This window comes from Palaemon carinicauda, chromosome 1 (assembly GCF_036898095.1).
Source record: "Palaemon carinicauda isolate YSFRI2023 chromosome 1, ASM3689809v2, whole genome shotgun sequence".
Taxonomy (NCBI): domain Eukaryota; kingdom Metazoa; phylum Arthropoda; class Malacostraca; order Decapoda; family Palaemonidae; genus Palaemon; species Palaemon carinicauda.
The window spans coordinates 15,343,974-15,366,686 of NC_090725.1; the positions used below are offsets into that span (position 1 = coordinate 15,343,974).

General features: G+C 36.7%; 1 protein-coding gene across 3 annotated transcripts in view; it reads left to right on the forward strand.

The window, feature by feature from the left end:
- LOC137647063 (protein mono-ADP-ribosyltransferase PARP12-like) overlaps window positions 1–22,713 on the forward strand; it is a 52,725-nt gene that overhangs the window by 15,968 nt on the left and 14,044 nt on the right. For all 3 annotated transcript variants that reach the window (XM_068380244.1, XM_068380237.1, XM_068380230.1), the window contains exons 2-3: window positions 1,312–1,477; window positions 11,356–11,405. In XM_068380244.1, coding sequence (XP_068236345.1) covers window positions 1,321–1,477; window positions 11,356–11,405 — 207 coding nt within the window. In that variant the 5' untranslated portion in view covers window positions 1,312–1,320. The remainder of the gene's footprint in view (window positions 1–1,311; window positions 1,478–11,355; window positions 11,406–22,713) is intronic.

Below are 22,713 nucleotides of genomic sequence, written 5' to 3' on the forward strand. Positions count from 1 at the left end.
GGGACTCGGCAGTATGAAGCTTCATCTGTGGTGGAAAATGTGGGAGGTTGGGCTGTGGCACCCTAGCAGTACCAGCTGAACTCGGCTGAGTCCCTGGTTAGGCTGGAGGAACGTAGAGAGTAGAGGTCCCCTTTATTTGTTTTGTTTCTTGTTGATGTCGGCTACCCCCCAAAATTGGGGGAAGTGCCTTGGTATATAGATAGATAGAAAGAAATAAGAGAGAAGGGGAAAAAATTTATGAAGCACATAAAATGATGCTTACTGTACCTGCTTTAAGGCCAGATGTCTGTTAGTTTACTCATGTAACTTGAGGAGTTTTATTGTGAGAGAGAGATAGAGAGAGCGCGCGTTTTTCATGGTAATTGTAATGCGTTGTAGATTTCACTGCTAAAACTTCATTAATGTGAGAGTTTTATTACAGTAATTTTTTGCTACCATATTTTTTTTTCACTTGTGGTATGGTTCATATTTATACGTTCATTGAAAAAGAACTCGTAGTATATTTACAGTATTATCCTATATACGAAAACTCAAAACATAGCATTCGGTTTTGTCAGGTCAGACTAACTAGGTTAAGGAGAGACAATTGCATTCTAAAATATAATGACTATTAAAAAGATAAGTGTACCTCATTAAATATATTTACTTCTGTTTTCAATTTCGGGTGCATTTCAACCATCAACCTTTTTACTGTACACTTATGCATATTCATTACAGTATCTGTGACTGTTGGATACGAACAAGTGGTTTGTTTTTATTTATACATAACGTGAAAATTTATTTAACGACCTAGCAAGGACATTTTCTTTTCTGTGACTTAGTTGCTTGGTATTAATAATCACTGAATGCTTGAAATGATCTGATCAACTCTCGGGGAGAAATAAGAAGACAAATGGATACCCTTGCTAACTGTGAATTGACTTCACCACAGCACATATGGCTTTTTGATGCCCAAGTTCTTGCAGCTGTTATGTGATGGTTGCTTGGTCCCTTTTCAGCACTGGCCAGTCTAGAATCCTACATAGTATAAATTGTAATCAAAAATGGGAATTTAAAGTCTTAGAATTGTTCATGTTGCATATATGTGTTCTTTGAATCTTTTTTTATATACTTTATCATGCATTTTATAATTTTAGAGTATTTAAAACCAATAATTTTACTCATTATGTTGATAACCAATGTTTTCTAAAGTATGTCCAACGGAATCCATTCTATCTGTTGGTCAGTCCTCCACTTTTATTTTATTCCTTTGTTGATATGTATGTGTCCAGATCCAAGAAGATATATTACTTAGCTGTATTTTTCTCACAGTTACACCAGATGAGTGGTCAGGTAAAAGGACAGAGAGGAGGAAGAGGAGGAGACAGGGGCCGGAGTAGAGGCACTAGCCGTGGTGGTGCCAGTAGTGATGATGTTACAAACCTAAAAGAAAATCTGAAGAAATCAATTGAGAATGCAGAGATGCTGTTGAAAACACGTAAGTATAGAGATTAACTTGCAGTATATGAAAGTATGGAGAATATTGTGCGTATAACTTTAGTCTGGCATTCTTGTAATCGTTCTGGATTCATGTGACCGTTTCTCTTCTAAGAAGAGTGTCTATTATTTCCTTACTTGCCTGCAAATCATAAGCAAACAAATTGGGGTCGTGAGCTTCATGACCTCATGATGTGGCGGGATGTCACAAGAACAACCCCCACACCCTTAAATCACTCTAACTGACAATTGTCTCCTCAGCACAAACTTTCCCCTTACGTTGTCAACAGGACTTTTAGACAGAAGGGAAATAAAAACAAAACATAACCTTAATACTATATCCCTTAAAACTAAAATGCTTAATACGAACCATCCACAATCAAAATAATATCGGTTAAAACTAATCAAAAACTTAATACTAAATGTACAGTAACCGTAACAGCATTCAAATAAATAAAATAAAAAAAAACCTAGCAAAACTAAAAAATTAAGTGCACACCAACAGAAAAATATGTATGTTTATAAATATTGCGGCACCAACACTCGTCCACAGAAGGCCAGCTGTCTTTCTCGGCACACTACCACAGGTCTGTGATTAATGGATTAAACTGTGTGGTAATTTGCCACAACTGCCTCCCTTTTTGGGGTCATCATCATCATCATCATCATCATCAATCGAAAGTTCATTCAGTCCGGGTCATCAACAATTATATAAATCTGAGCAGTCGTATCAAGTTCCTTATCATAAGCCAGGTCATCAACAATCAATTCCACCTACAAGTTAAAATCTCTCCAAAGAAGGAATTACGGCCTGCAAATGAAAAAAGAAAAACACTTACGAACACTCCTAGCTAACTAAACTATTGCACTATAATCATAGATAAATAAGAAACTTTCTATTATTCAGAATCACTCCTAGCAAAGATAAATAAAATTGTATCTACCTTAGAAATCAATAAACACTTTTACGCTGGTCGAAATAATATAAAATATATCCAGCACTCAAATCACACAACTGCCTCTAGCTGGAATCAAATCAAAAAGAGCATTCGGCCAAGACATTCGCCACTGTCCTAACCTAGCTAAAAACATAAACAAACATCCTCAATTAAACCAACAGTCTTTCTCACAACAAACAATCATTACACTAAATACCCCCCCCCCCTCTCTCTCTCTCTCTCTCTCTCTCTCTCTCTCTCTCTCTCTCTCTCTCTCTCTCTCTCTCTCTCTCTCTCTCTCTCGATTTGGCAAACAAAAAAAAATAATAACACAAATATTAATCCTCCACATTCCTCTGCCCTTACTTTGCCAAATTCTTCTTAAGCAACACTTACCTGATTTTTTTCGTAACCCAGTCGCAGTCGGGAACAGGACCTCTGCTTCGAGTAACTGGGCCTTCATATACTATCTCCTTCACTTCTTCCATATCGCTATCATTCATTGTCCTATTCAGATTTCCATCTATACTGCTCTCATCTAATATATCGTGCACTATCCCATCTACCACATTATCATCGGGCCCTAAAATCTCACTTATTTACGTCAACAATTCATCCATTTCATCAAAACCATTTCTACTTTAATAAAAGAATCATTCATACTACTTATCATTCTCCTATCTCTCATTCTCGCATCATGCATACTTTCTTTTACATCATCTAAGGAAAAACCACACACACTATAGGTATCATACTCAGCCATGATTCATCTGTATTGACACATTTATCTTCCATACTCACCTGTACATTTACACCCTTGTCATGCCTGTTCTGATTCCTACCTATACATATAATTTCCCTTTGAACTTTATCCTCACTTAAAAATTTCAAATGCCTCTTTTTCCTATATTCAACTAACACTAATTGTTTATTTTCTAGCCCTAACTTCTCATGCATACTGGGTTTATACTTTCTCAATTCCAACCAATTATTCATCCCATTCTCACGAACATTGATCCTATTCCTTCCACGCACACAGGAGGACTCACCCTAGTTATATGCCCATCTACACCACAATCAGTACATTTAGCACGCTGCTCCTGGCCCATCCTAGCATAATTCCCATCTGTACCACAATTGCCGCAAATCACATTCTTACGATTACTCCTACATCCACTTGCTATATGCCCAGTCATACCACACTGATAACACTTGACCACTTTCTCTTTCTTACACTCACTAATACGATGCCCTGTCTCTCCACAACCAAAACATGCTCCTAATGCCCATCTACATTCATTCTTTTTATGTCGTACTTTCCCACACCTATAACACCTCTCTTCACGGATACAACTACCTGACCTACCTTGCTGCGCACTAGCACTCCTATCTCTCCAAACCTGATACCCTTGCCTAAACCTTTCATTTATCCTTACAGGTATTCCCACATTACTCGCCCTAACACTCCTATCCACTACACTATCAGTTATCCTCGTCTGCCCTCTCAAAATAGCATCTTTAAAACTACCGAATTCAGACACTATCCCCCATTCCAGTTCTTACACTCACAGATTTACTTTCTTTCATACATCTATCTAATTCGCAATGCTCAACTATCTTTAAAATACCACCCCATGTCAATCTTTCTTTCGTCCACCTCATTTTCTCCTTCCGTTTCAAATTAATAAACTCAGCAACGTTCTCAGGTACAGTAGCCAAAAACTTCTTCATTAATTCCTTATTCTCATTTATGCCTTCATCCCCATACTTCGTCCTAGCTAACGTTTCCAACCTACATACATATATTGATATCGCTTCTCCTACATTCATCCGTGCCTCATCAAGGTCATTCTTACGCTTATACCTAACATTCCCTTTCATACATTTTACCTGCTCAGTTATTTTTTTTTTCACACTTTCATAATCAACATCCCCTATACTCATTATCACACTATACATCGTCAACAAATACCCTGTCAAATATTCTCCTAACTCCCTAGCCCAAACTCTCTGACTGTCATCATACTTAGCCGGACTGAACCTTTCATACTCCCTAAAAAAATCATAGACATCCCTACTGCTATGCTCATTAAACCTGTCACACCTAAGTACCTCTCTCATAACCACTGTCTTGCAAACTACAACTTCATTCTCACTATTTCTTGCAAACTACAACTTCATTCTCACTATTTTCACTGCCTAATCCCTTCTTGTTTCCTTCTTCCTCATTCGAATATAATGAATCCAATTCAACACTTAAATTCCTGTCCTTAACCATTCCCTTCTTACCCTTTTTCTTACTTACCACTTTCACCCATTCATGATTATCCTCATTCTCATCCTGACCTTTCTTCTTTTCCCTCTTCACATTACTTTTACCTTTCTTCTCATTCTTCCTATCACATTTCTGTTCATCCTTACTATGCCTAATTCCCTTATCTTCAATCTCACTATCACTACCTTTCCCATTATCACTTACCTTAGCCTTCTCTTCCACTATCAACCCATTGCCTGAAGCAGAAGCCACTCCTCCGACTGCACCTTTCCCCATGAAAGTTTTCATCATTCCCATTACTTGCCCCATCATAGCTTCCATTCGTTTCTCTATTCGTTCCTCATTCTCTCGTATCCTCATCTGAACACCCTCTTCCACTCTCTGTACAGTTCCCTTTAGCGCTTTCAGTTCTTTTCGCATCTCCTCATTTTCACAACTTAACCCCTTATTCTCGTGCAACAACTTCTCCTCAACGCTCCTTACTCAGCCGCAATTCTTCCCTTAATAATTTGTTCTGCTCTTCCATTTTTTTTAGTCTTAAATCTAATTTCTTATCAGTCCTTCGTCCAAGAGTCCAGCTATCAATCCCACCTCAGCAGTCCCTATTCCGGCGCCAAAATAATGTGGCGGGATGTCACAAGAACAACACCCACACCCTTGAATCACTCTAACTGACAATTGTTTCCTTAGCACAAACTTTCCCCTTACGTTATCAACTGGACTTTTAGACAGAAGGGGAATAAAAACAAAACATAACCTTTATACTATATTCCTTTAAAAATAAAATGCTTAGTGCAAACCATCCACAATCAAACGTGCGCACCAACACAAAAATATGTATGTGTTTATAAATATTGCGACACCAACACTTATCCACAGAAACCCGAACTGTCTTTCTCGGCACACTACCACAGCTCTGTGATTAACAGATTAAACTGTGTGGCAATTTGCCACAACTGCCTCCATGATTGGGATCATAGCTATCATCGTAAACGTCATCATCATCATCATCATCAGTCGAAAGTTCATTTAGTCTGGGTCATCAACAATTGCATAAATCTGAACAGTCGTATCAAGTTCCTTATCATAAGCCAGGTAAAATCTCTCCAAAGGAGGAATTACGGCCTGCAAATGAAAAAGGAAAAAACTTATGAACACTCCTAGCTAACCAAACTATCGCACTATAATCATAGATAAGTAAGAAACTTTCTATTATTCAGAATCACTCCTAGCAAAGATAAATAAAATTGTATTTACTTTAGAAATCAATAAACACTTTAACACTGTTCGAAATAGTATAAAATGTATCCAGCACTCAAATCACACAACTGCCTCTTGCTGCAGTCAAATCAAAAAGAGTATTCGGCCAAGACATTCGCCACTCTCCTAACCTAGCTAAAAACGTAAACAAACAACCTCAATTATACCAACAGTCTTTCTCACAACAAACAATCTTTACACTAAATACCTCTCTCTCTCTCGATTTGGCAAACAACAACAAAATAAGAAAAAAAAATAATCCTCCACTATGAAATAAATTATGATTTTTTTTCAATCTTCTTAATTCTTCCCCTTCCCATATGTATAAGGTCAGTGCTCCTACGGCAAACACCACTCTTCACAACTGACAAAATTTGCCTAACTTGGGCAAGAAGGCCGTCAGCAACCTGTGTCTCAGTTCATCCTTTGTGACAGGCTACTAAAGCCAAGATTTAGTAAATTGATATAAAAACTCATGAAATGTGAGAAGAAAGAGGGATTTTTTTTTATTGAAAAGTAAGAATAGAAATACAAAAAATTTAAAAGTAATTTTTTTTCCTAACAATAAAAATCTGAGTCCTTTACTGTAGGAATATCTTAAGGTGAACTTTGGTGGCTGTTGAAGCTATCAATGAGGGGGAATGACAGAAGTTGAGCAGGAACAAATGGCCCCAACCATTTCCATGTCAAAGACTTCTCTTTTGAACTTTAGCTCAGGACTGAAGGTTGAGATGGAAACTTTGACTTTGTTGCATTTGGGTTTTATGTAGCTTAGCTAGGAAAAAATACAAATTGATATTAATATTTTCTGTTTGTTCTTATACAAATAAAAACCCTTGTTTCTTAAAAATAGTAAGACTCCTTATACCACCGAACGGGAGCAATAGAGATGATTCCAGCAACTTCTTATCAGCCTATCATAGGGATGAACAGGCTGATACGGCTTGCTTGGTAATGATTCATATAACCTGGAACTTGGCCAATTAAGAAACCTTTCTACCCTAAAGGGGAGATGCACTCAGTAATGTAATACCTAACATATGATGGCCAATACGATTAGTATACATTTCTACATACTTCCCCTCTTAAGGAAGGATGTTACTTACAGAGTTGGTGTAATAACAATAGCGCCCAGAAATAGATTTTTCCAGCATCAGTGTTAGATCCACTGAGTAATGCTAATTCTGTAGGAGTGGGGAAAAGAAGTAAAAGAGCCACTCATTCTACTTTCCACTCCAGGCTTATGTTAGAAACATTGCCTTAAACAAGATGTGGAAGTTGGGCTACTTACATAACTACCTGAGCAGCCTCCACAGAGCCAAGAACTAAAGTATTGGAAGACTAGTGGGTATGGCCCCTTAAATAAAAGGAGGGGAAAGTTATTTGGTCCTTCCAAACTCTGCCACCATTCCCTAGTTGATTGCTAGATTCTTTTGGAAGGCCAAGTTACGGCCAATACCATTGACTTTGTAAGCTCTTGTCTGAAAAGGTACCTTGACCCCATTGACCTCTCGTTGCGGGAGATGTAAGCTTGCATTATCACTTCATCATGGAGCCAGAAGGAGACTATTGTTTGACACTCCTTTCATGGTTCTGTCAGTTCCAATGAAAAGTTTTTGACTCTCGAGACTGAGATGTCGAGTCCTCTTCAGATAGCACCGTAAAGCCATTATGGTAAACAGAGAAATGTCATCTCAATCAGCACCTAAAGCTTCCTTCGAGATAATGGAGAAGATTTTAAGCTTGGAGTCTTTGGCTCACGTGTTTTTCTTTTTGCCATATGTTGGGGTATAACCTAAGGAAATCTTCTAACCCTTTGCTTGGGTGGTTACATATGAGAGACTGGAACTCTCCTATTTGCTTCATCAATGTGTAATCTAATAAGAAGGTAGTCTTAAGAGTAATTTCTCTGTCTGACAATCAAAGGCTCATACAGGGTACCCATAAAAGACTTGATGACATAGGTTATGTCACACTCAGCGGTCTTTAGGTCTCATTATGGGCAAGATTCCTAGAAGATCCTCACTAACATGAACAACTCCCACGAAAAGGGTAGGTCTACGGCCTTCAGTTGAAAGACTTTGCTGCTCCCTTCTTTACTACCCCCAGCACTGTGAAGAGTTTCCATTGTTAACATTCTTAGACTTTATAAGCTTGTTGATAAGTGAAACGTCTAGTACCATTCTCCAATATCCTATAGCTTTGGAATCTTGGTATAACCTGTTGTAGAATCCCAGAGATGGGTTCAGAACCTCTTCTTTAGCATTTCTTACATACAAAACCTGAGTATTTTCTGGACTAAATAGGGAACTTGGGAACATTATAAGTATATCAAACAAAGGAAGGTTGAAGCAGAGAGGTATTTGGTAGCCCTGCCATATGAATGCACCCATCATTAAAAGGTGCCATACTGTATACTACCCCATTGATATAGGAAATAATGTTTCCTAATAACGCCTACATCACCGTTTGGAGGGATAATACGATCCAAACTATCAACTCGGCTCTCTACATTGTAATCTAATGAAAAAGACTGTGTTATACCTTTGGTTGATTAGATCGTGGATATGCGAGGATTGTGTAGTACAAAATTCCAGAGTCGAAATAGCACGCGAGGCTCCAAGAAAGGAGTTTGACTCTGTCGTGTGCTGTTCTCCATCAGACCCCTTAATGACTGGTGCACACTAGAACTACTGTACTAGTCAAAACTTGAATATTTCGGATAGCATTCGAAACTAGGTAGTTTCACATAACCTATGCTTCTCAAGATTCTCCTGTGAACTAAACATCAGTTTTTTATAAAGAAGTTAACGGTTAGTTTTAATTCTTAATTTGTTCACCCACCATCTGAATATATTTTTGTAGGGGAAACCGTAAAGCTTTCACGCTCTTCATGGTGATTGTCTAAACAACAATACTGACCTTGGCAAGAGGCACAAAGAGAAAAGTATCATGGTTGGCCAAATGTAATACCTTTGAACATTTGATGCAGTAACAACTAACGAATCCAGGGGTAGCCATCAAAATTAACTACCGTACAATTAACGATTTTTTTATCAGGATAGTTAATGTCTAGCCGATTATGTCAACACTGCTGAAAAACGGAGGGTGACAGGTGTGTTCTACTCAAACCGTGAGTGTTCAATAGTCACCATGGCAACCCTGCTCTGATCTGCTGATCTGTGATCTGTGTGACTCCAGATGTCGCCTTGGTGAAGGGAAGAACACAGGAAATTTTTGAGGGTTTGGGCTTGCATCGGTGTAAGTTGAAGTTTGGAGAATAAAGCAATATGAACATAAGGTAAAGTTCAGAGAAATAACAGTATTTCATTATTGAGAAATGTGGCTTAGTACTGACTGGAATGCTTACACTGCTAATCTTCTCAATAAAGAAGAGCCATATAGTACAATATTGAGATATCTTAGCTTTTATTTTTTCTTTAACAGCAATAAATTAAGCATTAAGCATACTGTATACTGCTATGAACCATTCACGAAATATATAATTGTTTGACCCAACTAAAGTAATGCAGCCAACAGTGCATCAGTTGGGATAAAGTTACTTTCCAGAACCTGAACTGAATGCCCTCCAGAAGGATAGAAAAAAAAGCTATCGGTGGTAGGGTATGTTTTCCTTCTGAGGCATTTATGTTTTTCATATATATATATGTACTACCACATACTATTTTCATAATGAATATGTGTAACTGCTAATTTTATAAACAGAATTTTATTTTTGTCAATTTTCATTATTGCATGGTGTGGACACCCAACGTAAAGTGTAGAATGCTGTAAGCCGGATTTTCTTTTTTTCTTTTTTTAAGGATAAGTGATAAGGCTGGAACTGCGGTATGTCAAACCGACTTAAGAGTGATATTTTTGGCAAATGTATATGATGATAAACAAGGAATATCTATTTAAGATTACTTAATATAACGAACACAGGAATGATATCCTATTGACCTAAGATATTCAGAATGACAACACTATAACCTAGTTTATCTTTTATCAGAAGTAACTGTATTGTCAACCCCTCTACGAAAGAAAATCTTTTATTATAATGCCCGGATTAAGAATCACCTTGTGGTCATTTCTGTACTGTAATTACTAGAAGAGTTAGTTAGAAGCCTGGCATCATTCCCCTTTCATGAAATGTCCAATCAGAAGCGTCTAGAATGGGAAAGTTTAGTGCTGCTAAGCATATTTTATATATATATATGTATATATATATATATATATATATATATATATATATATATATATGATATATATAGGTATAGATATCTATATATCTATATCTATATCTATATATATATATGTATATTATATATATAGATATAGATATAGATATATCTATTTATATATAGATATAGATATAGATATATCTATCTATCTATCTATATATATATATATATATATATATATATATATATATATATATATATATATATAATTTTAGATAAACGAAGCAACATTCAATAATGTGTATCCAGAACCATTGTCGAGAGAGTTAAATTTGTTATAAGATTATATATATATAGATGGATTTATAATTGTTCTAAAATGGCTTGTAATTTGCTAGTTCTAAATATAATTTGTACTAAAGGTGCTTACATTTTTAATAAATCACAAATGGCACTAATATCCCAGGAAAGCTTACCACATAGAATGCCCATTTGCTGAACAAAAAAAACTGATTAAACCAAGGCCAAGAAAGAGATTTAGCTTTGCAATCATAAACAGAAAGAGAACTGCTTTTGAAATTTATTATACTGAAATTTTTAGTGCATTCTTCCTCAGAATAGATGCAGCATATCTAGGTGGAGAACGTTACCATTAACCGAATTTTTTCCAATTACATGAATTTTGGAGAGAAAAACATTGCAGATTTCATTCATCATCATAATGTAACGTGCAAGAGTGTTAATTTCTTTGTAGTTTTCAACCATTTTCAAGGCATTTAATACTGGTTGCTAATAGATTGCGGTTGTAACCCAGTACATTTTTATTGGTTTTGAATTTATATTTTTTAATGAACCTAATTACTGTATAACATTATGTAGTATTTACTTATGGAGAAAAAAAAATTGAACTTTGCAGATAATTACAGTATTCACAATACATTTATAAATAAAGTTGAATCCCTAATATACATTGAAATTCATATTTTTTCGGGGAACATGGTGTTCATTTATGATAGTCCCTTTAGGTACTGTATTTCTTTTTATCCACACTTAGCACAGACATATATGCTAAATATCAGTATCTTAATGGCATTTTATTATTAACAATCTGAAGTGCAGTAAAATGTTTTAAATAGTTACGGTATATTGTTTTATTAATAAACTTTGTTTACAATACATAAGTTTTAATATTTTGAGTAAGTGTGGATATATTTATTTCCAGTGGAATTGGATAAGAAAAAGAAACCAAAACAGCAAGGAGGGGAGAGAAAGGTACAGTATTTTTCCTATTTTCCTTTTTTACGTTGATTTTAGTTTGATAAGGAAGGCCTTTGTTATAAAAATTTATTAGACACATTGATTATTAAGAAATGAATTGTTTGGAGGGGATATTTAGAGGTTTTTTTTTTTTATAGGGATCGGTGATGTAAACTTTACTGAACCTGACATATTACTTATATGTTAAAGGTTTTCTAGTAAAAGTGCTGTACCATAAAATAATCAGCAAGAAGCAGGTTTTTCCCATTATGTTTATTTGTTTAAGAGAATAGGCCTACTTGACTAGGAGATTGCCAATACGACTCTTTGTGAAGAACGATGTAGGTTTTGCGTGCAAGTTTCCCTACAGTTATATTTGGTACACTTTCCCCAACCAATGTTGAGCAATGCGTATTTTTCAAATACATTTGTCACAGACTTACAAGTGTTTAGTCTTTTTATTTTAATAATGGCTAAATGTAAGCTTTATTTGTATTTCTCATAAGAAAGTCATTGGAGAATAGGGTAGAGTCTTTCCTCTAAATGCCTTTGAATTAGACAATTGTGTTGATGCTTTCAAGTGTTCATTTAGAGGACAAATTACTTTACATATACTGAAATCCTAACCCATAGTTTGATGGATAAACAAAGTTACTACGATGTACGAGACACTTAGTTTCTTGCATATATGATGGGAATTGAATGATTTTTATGGTTCTCCAATTTCTATCACCCTCCAATTATTTTTAATTACTTCACAACTTGGTCATAGATTCAGGATTCTCTCTCTCTCTCTCTCTCTCTCTCTCTCTCTCTCTCTCTCTCTCTCTCTCTCTCTCTCTCTCTCTCTCTCTCTCTCTCTCTCTCTCTCTCTCTCATAGATATTCTAAGTTACTTTACAACTCGAATTTTACTTTTATTTTAATGAACCTTCCCTAATATTCATTGGTCAGACCCACATTCTTTTATATCTTTCAATGGTCAGCCTTATAAGTGCTAACTTCGAGTAACATTGTTTTCAATTTAGTCTGGTCATTTACTGTCTCACGGGACTGGTCATTCAGAAGTGGGATGTACGCTCCTTTTTGCAGCTGGCATGTAGTCTTATCTAGAAGACTTCAGAAATTCTTTAAAGAAGGAAAGGGAAGAGGGCAGCTCCCTAATTCCTGATAAAGGAACAAGTATCCAATTCTCTTGCAAGATCGAATACTGGTGGAGCCTATTTATCTTTTTATGATGATATCTTCCAGGAAGCACTGATTCCTAATACATGGAGGCGAGAACATATTACGATCCCTTCACTTAGCAAAATGTTCTTGCCATAACACTGTCTCTCATGAAGAGTATTGTGTATGTATGTGGTGATATAGAGTGTAGGGATCCAGTGTGTGGTACATCCCCAGAAGGTATCCATGGGGATTTAGTGTGCAGGCATCCAGCTCGTGGAGTCCTGTGAGAGGTGATGTAGTAAGTGTTCAGGTATATGTAGAGTGTTGTGGCAAACGTAGAACACTCAACTACTAGGAGGTGAAAGTGTATTCTCCAGGAGGGTATGCATAGAGGTGAGGGAGCAATCCTGTAGGGGCATTCACTAAAGGGTGAGATGAGTTGCTGTATGGGAGCACACATGAACAAGTAGAGGTGCATTCCTGTAGGAGTGCTCCATGGGCGTTCAAACTAGTCAAGGCGAGCAAACTTGTAACTGTGTGTGCTCAATGAGTACTCTCTAACTGGAAGGGGTGCGTGCCAAAAGCTAATCGGGCAGGTGTACACTCACAGATGAGTATTCTGGATCAGTTGGGTGCACACTAATAGGTGACCACATTTGTAAAGATTAGATCTTACTCGTCTCTGCATTTAGAATGGAAATCCTGAAGAGCATTCAAGGGACCATGCAAATAAGTGAGGGAGTGCCTCTGCACATGCTCCTGTAGAAGCGCATGTGAGCATTTTGTTGCTCTTAGGCACAGGAACATGTGAGGGCATGCGAGCTGGTAAGGGCAGGCTCCTGTAAGAGCATGCAAGTATAACATGCGCTAGTAGATGAGCAAGTGTAGCATGCCCTAGTAGATGAGCGAGTATAGCATGCACTAGTAGACGAGCGAGCATAGCATGTGCTAGTAAACGAGCGAATACAGCATGTCCTAGTAGATGAGCGAGTACTAAAGAGTTAGTGGGAGAGTGCCCCTGGGTGTGCACGTGAATAGATGAGGGCACAAGAATAAGTTATCATCTTCGCTTCGTCCTCAATGATGGGTGTTGAAGGGATCCTGAAGTTGCATTGTCCCTCCCACAGGGAGAGAAACATTAGGAATCATGCGAACACAATTCTTATCAATTTGTCTTTTAGACTTCTCTGTCCAAATGGGATGAAAAAAGGGTGGAGGCCTTCCATTCCAGCCGGCACTATGTGATGAGACAAAACAAGCATTCTCAAGTGTCTTCTGAACCTTTCTTCTGTTTTTAACCTAATTTTTACACCTTCCCTTATTTCATCTTTTATAGACTTAATTCGATTTTTAAGGACTTTCATTTGTTCAAAATCAGTATTACCAATCGAAGCCTTGCTAGCTAAGAATTTTAAGTGGCTTTGTAAAAAATTTAATGTGTCATATTACTCCTAGTTAGCTTGTTTGAACAATCTGACTAAAAAGCAGCTCACTTTACGTTTCACAAAAACATCCCACCATTCCATGATATAGGGATATTTCCTTTTTGCCTTTTCAAATAATCCCAAAACTTCTTGAAGTTCTCGTCAAAATCATCTCTGTTCAGTAACGATGTATTTAATTTCCAGTATCTCCTCCCCATTCTACACTGTTTGTCTATAAAAAAAAAAAAAAGTGGGTTAATAGCATGTTATGATCTGTCATAGATAATGGAATATTTTGACACTTTCATGTTACAATACAGGTCACTTACATATATACGGTCAATTCTGGAACCATAATCAGCTCGATAGTAAGTATACGAGGGTAGATGTGTTTCGAGAACCTTACGTCTTTCAGAGCCAATTGTTTTACTAGGGACTTGAGCGCTATGGATGCACATCTTTCGTTTCCAGGACTCACATCTCTTCCTGAGAGTACACATTTAAAATCGTCTTCTAGAATTAAGTTTGAAGTATTTTGTCTCAAGTAATATAAAATGTTATCAGAAAACGAACTCTCTTTCCTTCTTTTTAGAAGATCCTGACGGTGCATATACATTCAACAAGAATAAATGGCTGGCATTATGTTGGATTCTCACAGATAATATACTACCCGTTTCATTTTTTTCCGTTGACATTACATGAATATTAGACATTTTATTAAACAAAAACAAGAGCCTCTATTAAAAATAGTTTGCATATTCAGCAGTACTTCAAAACTTTCCACAAGATATCTTATCTTATTCTTATCTCTAATATTATGTTCTTGAATAAACAATACATCAATCTTATATTGAGAAGCTAACATTTTAAGTTGTATCTGTTTGCTGAGCTCATTTAAACCATAAATATTTATTGATGCCACTATTAGAGCCATTAGATTTTTTTTTCTTTTATTTGCTTATTCTAGCGAGTTTAGGACATTTTTCCTCACTGCCATTGGTATGGTCCTCGTTATGTTTATGTTTACCTAATCCAGGCTCACTGTTGGGGGTTATGGCTTGTTCGGTGTCATACTGCATATTCTCTAAATCATCAAGGATATTAGATAACTTAGAATAATTTAACTGTGGATTCATTACACTTCTATCCTCATCGCCCTAACATTGAAAATATCTTCCCTTTCTACAATAGTATTTTGAATTCCAGTACTATCTTAACCATGCGATTCAGAATGTTTCCATTTCATCGCCGAGACATTCGTTAGTAACGTTTTATTAGCCATTATATCAAACACTTCTTTTCTTACCTCTTCCAGTTGAGAACCTTCCTTCATAACCTTGTGTACCTCTGCTTCTACTGTCATTGCCTTTATCCCTGGTTCGCTAGCTTCGTTCAACAGTGTTTCTTTCACTTGAGTCTCTGCATTTCCGTGTTCGTCCCCGTCTGATAATTCCTCACTGATACTGCTCATTGTTAGATTCCTGTTGTCTTTACCTATAAGTCGTGTCGCTCATCTGTAATTTTGGTGTTCAAGGAAGCATTACGAACATCATCATTACTGCTAATAGGCTGTAGTAAACACTACATTATACTGGTATTAAGGCAGGAAAATCTCTAGTATCGAATACATTTGATCTTTCATATCGACTTGTCTCGCATTTTCTTGCTTCATGAGATTCTGAACCACACTTGAAACAGGTGCTCTTTTGACCACTATATAACAACTGAATCTGAAAACCATTTACATTAATTTTCGATGGAATATTCTTCTTGACATACATTTTGGCGGTACGTATACCGCTTAAAGCACCTTTAAAAGGACCCTGGTTATAGGTATTGTGTCTTAGCCCCCCCCCCCCCACTCTACCATACTGTCGAAGAATATTCGTTAAAACCTCATCCTCCATCTCCTCTGGACAGTCTCTAATAGAAATAAACGTAAACATTGAACTTTCGTCTGTTACTTTCAAAGAAACACTATTACCTGTGACACATTTTCCTTCGAAGTCTTTCACACGATCATAAACCGCCTTTTCAATTAACTTGGCAATTACCTTTTCTCGTAGAAACTGGACTACTTGCAGATCTTGAAGGCAAATACCAATTTGTAACAAACAATGCCGCACTTACATCCTCTTGTGTTGGCTTTGTGTTCAAGAACACTAACCCAATAGAATTAACTCTTCTTAAAGCAGAAGCCATTTTTTCCCGTGGTTCAAACACGGTCTTATTATACTTTTAGGGAATAATTCCCTTGAAAGGCTTTACAGCCAGACGTCTAGATAGGGAACCCTGAGGCACAGCCCCAGGGTACAACGACTAATCATGCAAAACCCAGTAGGGTGTTGATGTTAAATTTTCACTTTGGAAGACTAAATCTAAAGTTTATACGCAATTTTACCGATGACCACACTTTCCTACATATTCGTCAGCTTCATAGTAGACAAGAGTCCCCAGCAATACATCCAAAGTTCCAAAACAAACTGAAATAACGGAGCTCTGGAACTGCTGTCCGTTCACATCGACGGTTGGGTCGAAAGAGTATGCAAAGGCAATAAAGGGAAAACCAGTCTTGGTTTGATTTTGGTTAGCAACAGATAGCAATAATATATGTGTATTTATTGTATACTGCTTATATACTCAAATCTTCGTTGACCCATCACCAATGCCGTCGCCATATTTAGAATGAGTGTGTTATGACTTGAGAATGAACCATCATGAAATCGCACATTTGTTTTTCTCGCATTTACCGATGTATATATGATTATGACTTGCAGAATGTGTGCTTTACTAATGTAAGTGCAAACATATAACTCTAGAAACAAAAATAATTCTAAATGCAGAAGAAAAGCAGAGCATCTTTTCTGAACCTATGCTTACATACTGTAGTATAAGTAAAGTAAAATTAACAATCCTTAACAATACCAGACCAGTCAGTACTTAACTTTTCCCCTCTTAGTTTAGTTTAAGGCATAGAGTATGACCTGTATTTTGGATATGTGGTCTAGAATTTCTTCACATATTCTGTAAGTTATATTTGCAAAATTATATAGAAATTTAGTAAACAGCTTACCTTAATCATGAATAATAAATAAATAGATAATTGCAAATATTCAATTCCATATTAATCCATCGTTCCGTGTAAAGGATGATGGTCCCCTAGTTGCAAGAAAATAGATTATAAACAAGAAATACATAAGTATTAACAGGAATATCAGTAGCCTACTGATAAATATAGTTTCGTACAAAAAAAAAATTGAAAATTGCAAGATGAATAATGGTACTGTAAACTAATAACAATATTCTAACCCTCTAAAATGTGGAGTTAAGTCACGTAGTGTCAATTTAGTTCGTAAAATAGTTGTGAATGTTCAATAGGTGGCACTGATCAGACAATTGATGTGCAAGGAGTTTTTATAGGGGTGTTCCAGTCTTTTCTTTACTGTCTTTGTCTAGCTATGCTGAAAACTTAATGCTCTTGGGAACAAATCTAATTTCAAATGATTCAGAAGACACATTCTGACAAGACTTGATAGTGAACAATCCATAGAAAAATGTTGATGGAGGGAAGATTTGAGCTCTCCAATTCTAGTGTTTTGTAGAAGTGTTTTTGAGTTACGCACAAAATGGTGTTAAAACACCAGCACTACCCAACCCCCATAGTAGGGCTTGGGAACAAATCTAATTTCAAATGATTCAGAGGACACATTCTGACAAGACTTGATAGTGAACAATCCATAGAAAAATGTTGATGGAGGGAAGATTTGAGCTCTCCAATTCTAGTGTTTTGTAGAAGTGTTTTTGAGTTACGCACAAAATGGTGTTAAAACACCAGCACTACCCAACCCCCATAGTAGGGCGGATAATCTTAAAATTTTACCAAAATAGTTCATTTTATGATACAAGCATAAAAATTTGCTTGAATGTTCTTTATGATGTTCTTATGTAAATTAAACTGTGAGCCACTCAAATTTTTCATTTTTCAAGATGCCCGCCAGATTTTTAAAATGGCGGCAAAACCTCCGATTTTCCACATGTAAAATTTTGACAAGTGGGTCATATGAAGCACTTTTGATGACCAGTGGCCTAGATTTTGAAGGAAAACCACTATATTTATGTCAATAGTCTTTGTAAATACAATGTCGTGAAAATTCTAAAGTGCGCATGCGCAAAATTTGACCCGAATTATTCATTTTATAAGTAATTGTGTGGTTAAACTTGATATTTTACCAAATTAGTTTCTTTGTTAATTCAATTATACAGAGTTGCGAGTTAAACATTCTGATAGTGTAATTAATATTGCCTATAACTCACCAGGGGTTTCTTACAAAATGGCTGTCAAAAACAAAATGGCGGCATAAAAAGAGTTCGTTATTTATTTACTCCTAAGCAGCGCGAATTCGGCTATATCAGGGAAATGAACCTGAAAGGATGATTAAATGAACATGAAATGATGATGAAGTGGTGTGGAACACAAGGCCAATAGGGTCAACCGGTTTAGACTGTTGAATGGAGGGATGGGTAAGGTCCGGCAATTTAGCCTGCTGCAGGGGATCCTACAATTTGAAGTCAATGAAATTTTAAAGTGGTGTTCTTTGTGCGAAAAAGAATGCCCTCTCTTTCAATTTTGGGGTTTGACATTGAATTTGGAATTACTTGTCCTGTAATTCCTATATGTTGAAAGTCTTTCAGCTCTAATACCATTTTTCTTTGCACCAGTACAAAGGTGCTATAGACGGTGGCACCCAGACTGTCTGCCTCCCGGCAGCACATACGGGTTCAAATATATAAGAAAATTTTGACTAGGTCTCTTCCTTGCAGGACCTCCCTCTCAGGACAAACTCTAGGGGCAGAGCAGCCTGAAAACCCGTGAGAGCGTGGCATATAGCCAAAGGGCCCCACCTAGAGACCAAACTCTAGGCTGTTGTCCGGGAGTAAAAACTGCTCGGGGTTGCCATCCGTTAACTAGCACCTATTTAATATAAACTACCCTCCAAAACCTGTGTATTGATCCTTAAATAAATATCCTGTACCTCATCTAAACCCCACTGACGGGCGGCTAACGCAAGAGCCCGTGCCCAGCAATAAGGGCTGGGCAATCTGACAAGCAAGCAAGCAAGCAAGCTCGATCATATGAGCTATGCAAGATGGTTGCCTATTCACCTTCGTGACATGCTTTCTCTTGAAACATGTCATCCTAGAATTTTTCCAGAGTTTCTGAAAGGCAACTTTTCAGTCAGGAAAATGAAGAGCAAGTTTTCATGTATTGCTATAGATCATGCTCATGAGCAAAATAATGCTGTTGTAAAAGGTGATGGAGGAACCAATGGCTTGACGGAAGATCCTTCAGCTCTTTGAAGATGGACAGTTGCTGGACCAGAGATTAATAGATTGGTTGACGAGTTCTCAACAGCAAGTGGAAATGTGAAGTTAAAAAGATCCAAACACCACAAAGAAACACTTTCTATACAAAAACTTTCTATACAAAAACAGATTTTTGAAAAAAAAAATGAGAAAGCTTAAGGCGGTATTTATAGAAATGGGAAACCCTTTTGAGGAAGAGTCTTTAGATCTATGCTATTGACACAAAAGATGTTGTTGACAGCAAGGTTGCCGAGTCACTACGACAACTGACAAAGCTTGTTAGTCGTCAGTTTGATCAGTTCTTAAAAAAGTTAACCGTACAGAAAAGTCAGAATTTTACGAGCCAATTGCTAAAAACAAACTTCCACTATTTAGTTCAAAGTCAAAATCAGACTCGAATGCATCAAAGTCAAAGTTTGCAAGCTTAAAAGATGACTGCAATCTGTTTTCAAGATTGTTCATCTCTTGCCAAAGTAGGCAATGTGATTTAGAAGACTTTTTCGTCACGAGAATCAAAACTATCCACCATCAATATCACAAAATGGGAGTTTAAACTCTGGAACAAAGTCACAATTGATGCCAGTGCTGGAAAGTGATATACAGGTCCCTTCAACAGTACCAAAGGCAGATAATCTCATTATAGATGGTGCTGCGTTGGTCAACTCGAAACCGCCAGGAGCATGTAAAACCTTTGAAGCATATACCGCCGATGTTATTTTGCCGTACTTCCAGCACTGTGCGAGGAATCACCGACGAATAGACATCGTGTTTGAAAGGGGAAACTAGACGAAAACACGGAACAGGCAGAAGAAGAAAAGTTACCGCCAACAGTAGACCACCTAAATCATAGAGCACATTTTTGAGATGTGATGAAAACCAAATGGAACTGTTTGTTTTCCTTGCCGACAAAATTGCTGTGATTAACCACGAAACAGACATTATTGTTACTCGAGAGGAGAATGTTATCTCAAACAACAAAACACATTTTTCCCAGGTTTCACCTTGTAACCACAAAGAGGCCGACACTCGAATGTTTCTTCATGCAAAAGATGCAGCCGTCAACGGCAGTCAGAATGTCATGATAGTAAGTTCGGATACAGATGTAGTCATTGGTGTTTCATTGTTTGCAGACTTGAATATAGAAAGTCTATGAATTGCTTTTGGGAAAGGGAAGGATTTGAGATGGAGTCCTTTACATGAAATATCTAGATCACTAGGGCCAAAAGCAAGAGGATTGCCATTTTTCCCCCCTTCTCTGGTTGTGATACAGTGTCTCCATTTGCTGGCAAAGGTAAAAAGTCGTGCTGACAGGCATGGAATGTCTATCCTGAGGCAACATCGGTTTTTACAAGACTTAGTTCGTCTACAGATGACTTATCATCTTACATGAGAGTCATTGAAGAGTTTGTTGTGGTGATGTACGACCGCTTTAGTACCACAAACAAAGTCGATGAAGCAAGGGTTGAATTGTTTGCATGAAAACAGAAGCCTTATAATGCCATCCCACCCTCTAGGGCAGCTTTAGTAGAGCATGTGAAGCGAGCTGTACTGCAAGCGGGGCACACATGGAGTCAGTCTGTGGTTCATATGAAATTTCCTTTACCTAAAAGTTGGGGTTGGCAAAAAGATGACAATGTTTGGACACCATATTGGACCAGCTTGCAGCCAATAGCAGCGTCATGTCAACAGTTCTTAAAATGTGGATGTAAAAGGATTTGTACTGGGAATTGTAAATGGTACAGGTCAGGATTGCAATGCACAGTATTATGCACCTGTACATGCAAAGATACATGAATCAATATGACTTTGTCAGTCTAATTTCGCGCATGCCCTTTGCAGAGTTTTCACAAAATTGTATTTACAGTGAATACTGACTTAAATATAGATGTTTTACATCAAATATACGCCACTGGTCATCAAAATTACTTCGTATGGTCAATTTATCAAATTCTGGAATGGGATTTTGGCCGCCATTTTAAAAAATTTGGCAGCCATCTTGAAAAGTGAAAAAAATTGAGTGGCTCACAGTTTTGTTTCTTTAAGAACATGACAAGGAAGGTTTGTGCGAAGGTTTTTGCAAAGTTTTATGCTTATATCATAAAATGAACTATTTTGTCAGGTATTCGATCCACTACCGGGTAGTGACTATATTGTACAACAGTGGTTAGTTATAAATTTGCTTAATAAAACTTCTTTTTTTCAACTGTTTTGTCCCAAAGCTGTGCTTCAATTCCATACAGTATAGAAAGCTTTTGATAAAAAAAAAAAAAGAGTATAGTGAAGAATACCACTATCTATAAATTTGGTAACAAGAGGTATTGCATTATCGATGACGATTGTGAATAGATAAAAGGTACCAAATTGAAAAAGGAAAATTTAACACTGTGTTAGAACTTAAGAGTTGGCAAGCTCAGTGATTTTCTTGAGGTCGCAAACCCAAGAATTTAGTAACAAAAGCAATAATCCTTCCTCATAACATTAATATATTTTCCTGTTAAATTATTTATCTAGTGGTTATATTCATGTTGCACTGAATAGGAGTTTGGGGGGAGAATACTTAGCTGAAGGAAGGGTTAGAAGACAATAATAGATCGTAAGAAAGTACTAATGCTAAATATCCTGGTGAAGTAAAGGTCGAGAATATTGATAATAAGGATCTTGAACATTAGGAGTGTGGCAAAGGTATTAAACAGCAAAAAAGTACAAACTGATTTCCTTCCACATCACTGTGGATGAATAGGAGCCATTCTATATATAAATTCTCCAGTAAAGATGGAGTGAAATTAAATCATGGCCAACAACATGCTGAATACTTGGCGTGGAATGTGATTTATAAAACAACATTCATTGGAATAAGTTTAGCAGTACCAAAGTAAAGAATACGAAGCTTATACTTAACAGTTGAGCTTACTCTTGTCAACAGTATCTGCCCTTATCATTAGTAATGAGGTTTTTGACATGTTTAATCATTTTTCAAATGTAGGTAGAGAAAAATCTTTCAAGGTTATACTAGGTTATTAAGATCATGCCTTTAAAAATCTGTAAAAGAAAAATTCAACATGAGGTTTAATTGACATAAATTGAGAGTTTTACATTGCCAAAGGTATTGTATTTCAACTAACTGCTAATGCTGTGTTAAACGTATTTAGCACCTTGAATAGAAAGTATACCCACTCTCACTTATAGTACTGGACACTAAAAAGTCTTCGATCATAAATGCTCAAGTTATTTCATCTAAAATGCAACCTGGGATATTTTGTCAGACCTCTCTCTCAATTTTGGATTTATAACCTAGAAATTTTTTTAGGTCTGTCTAATTGCCAAACTTCTATTTTCTTTGTAATTTGTTACACTAATTGAATCCTT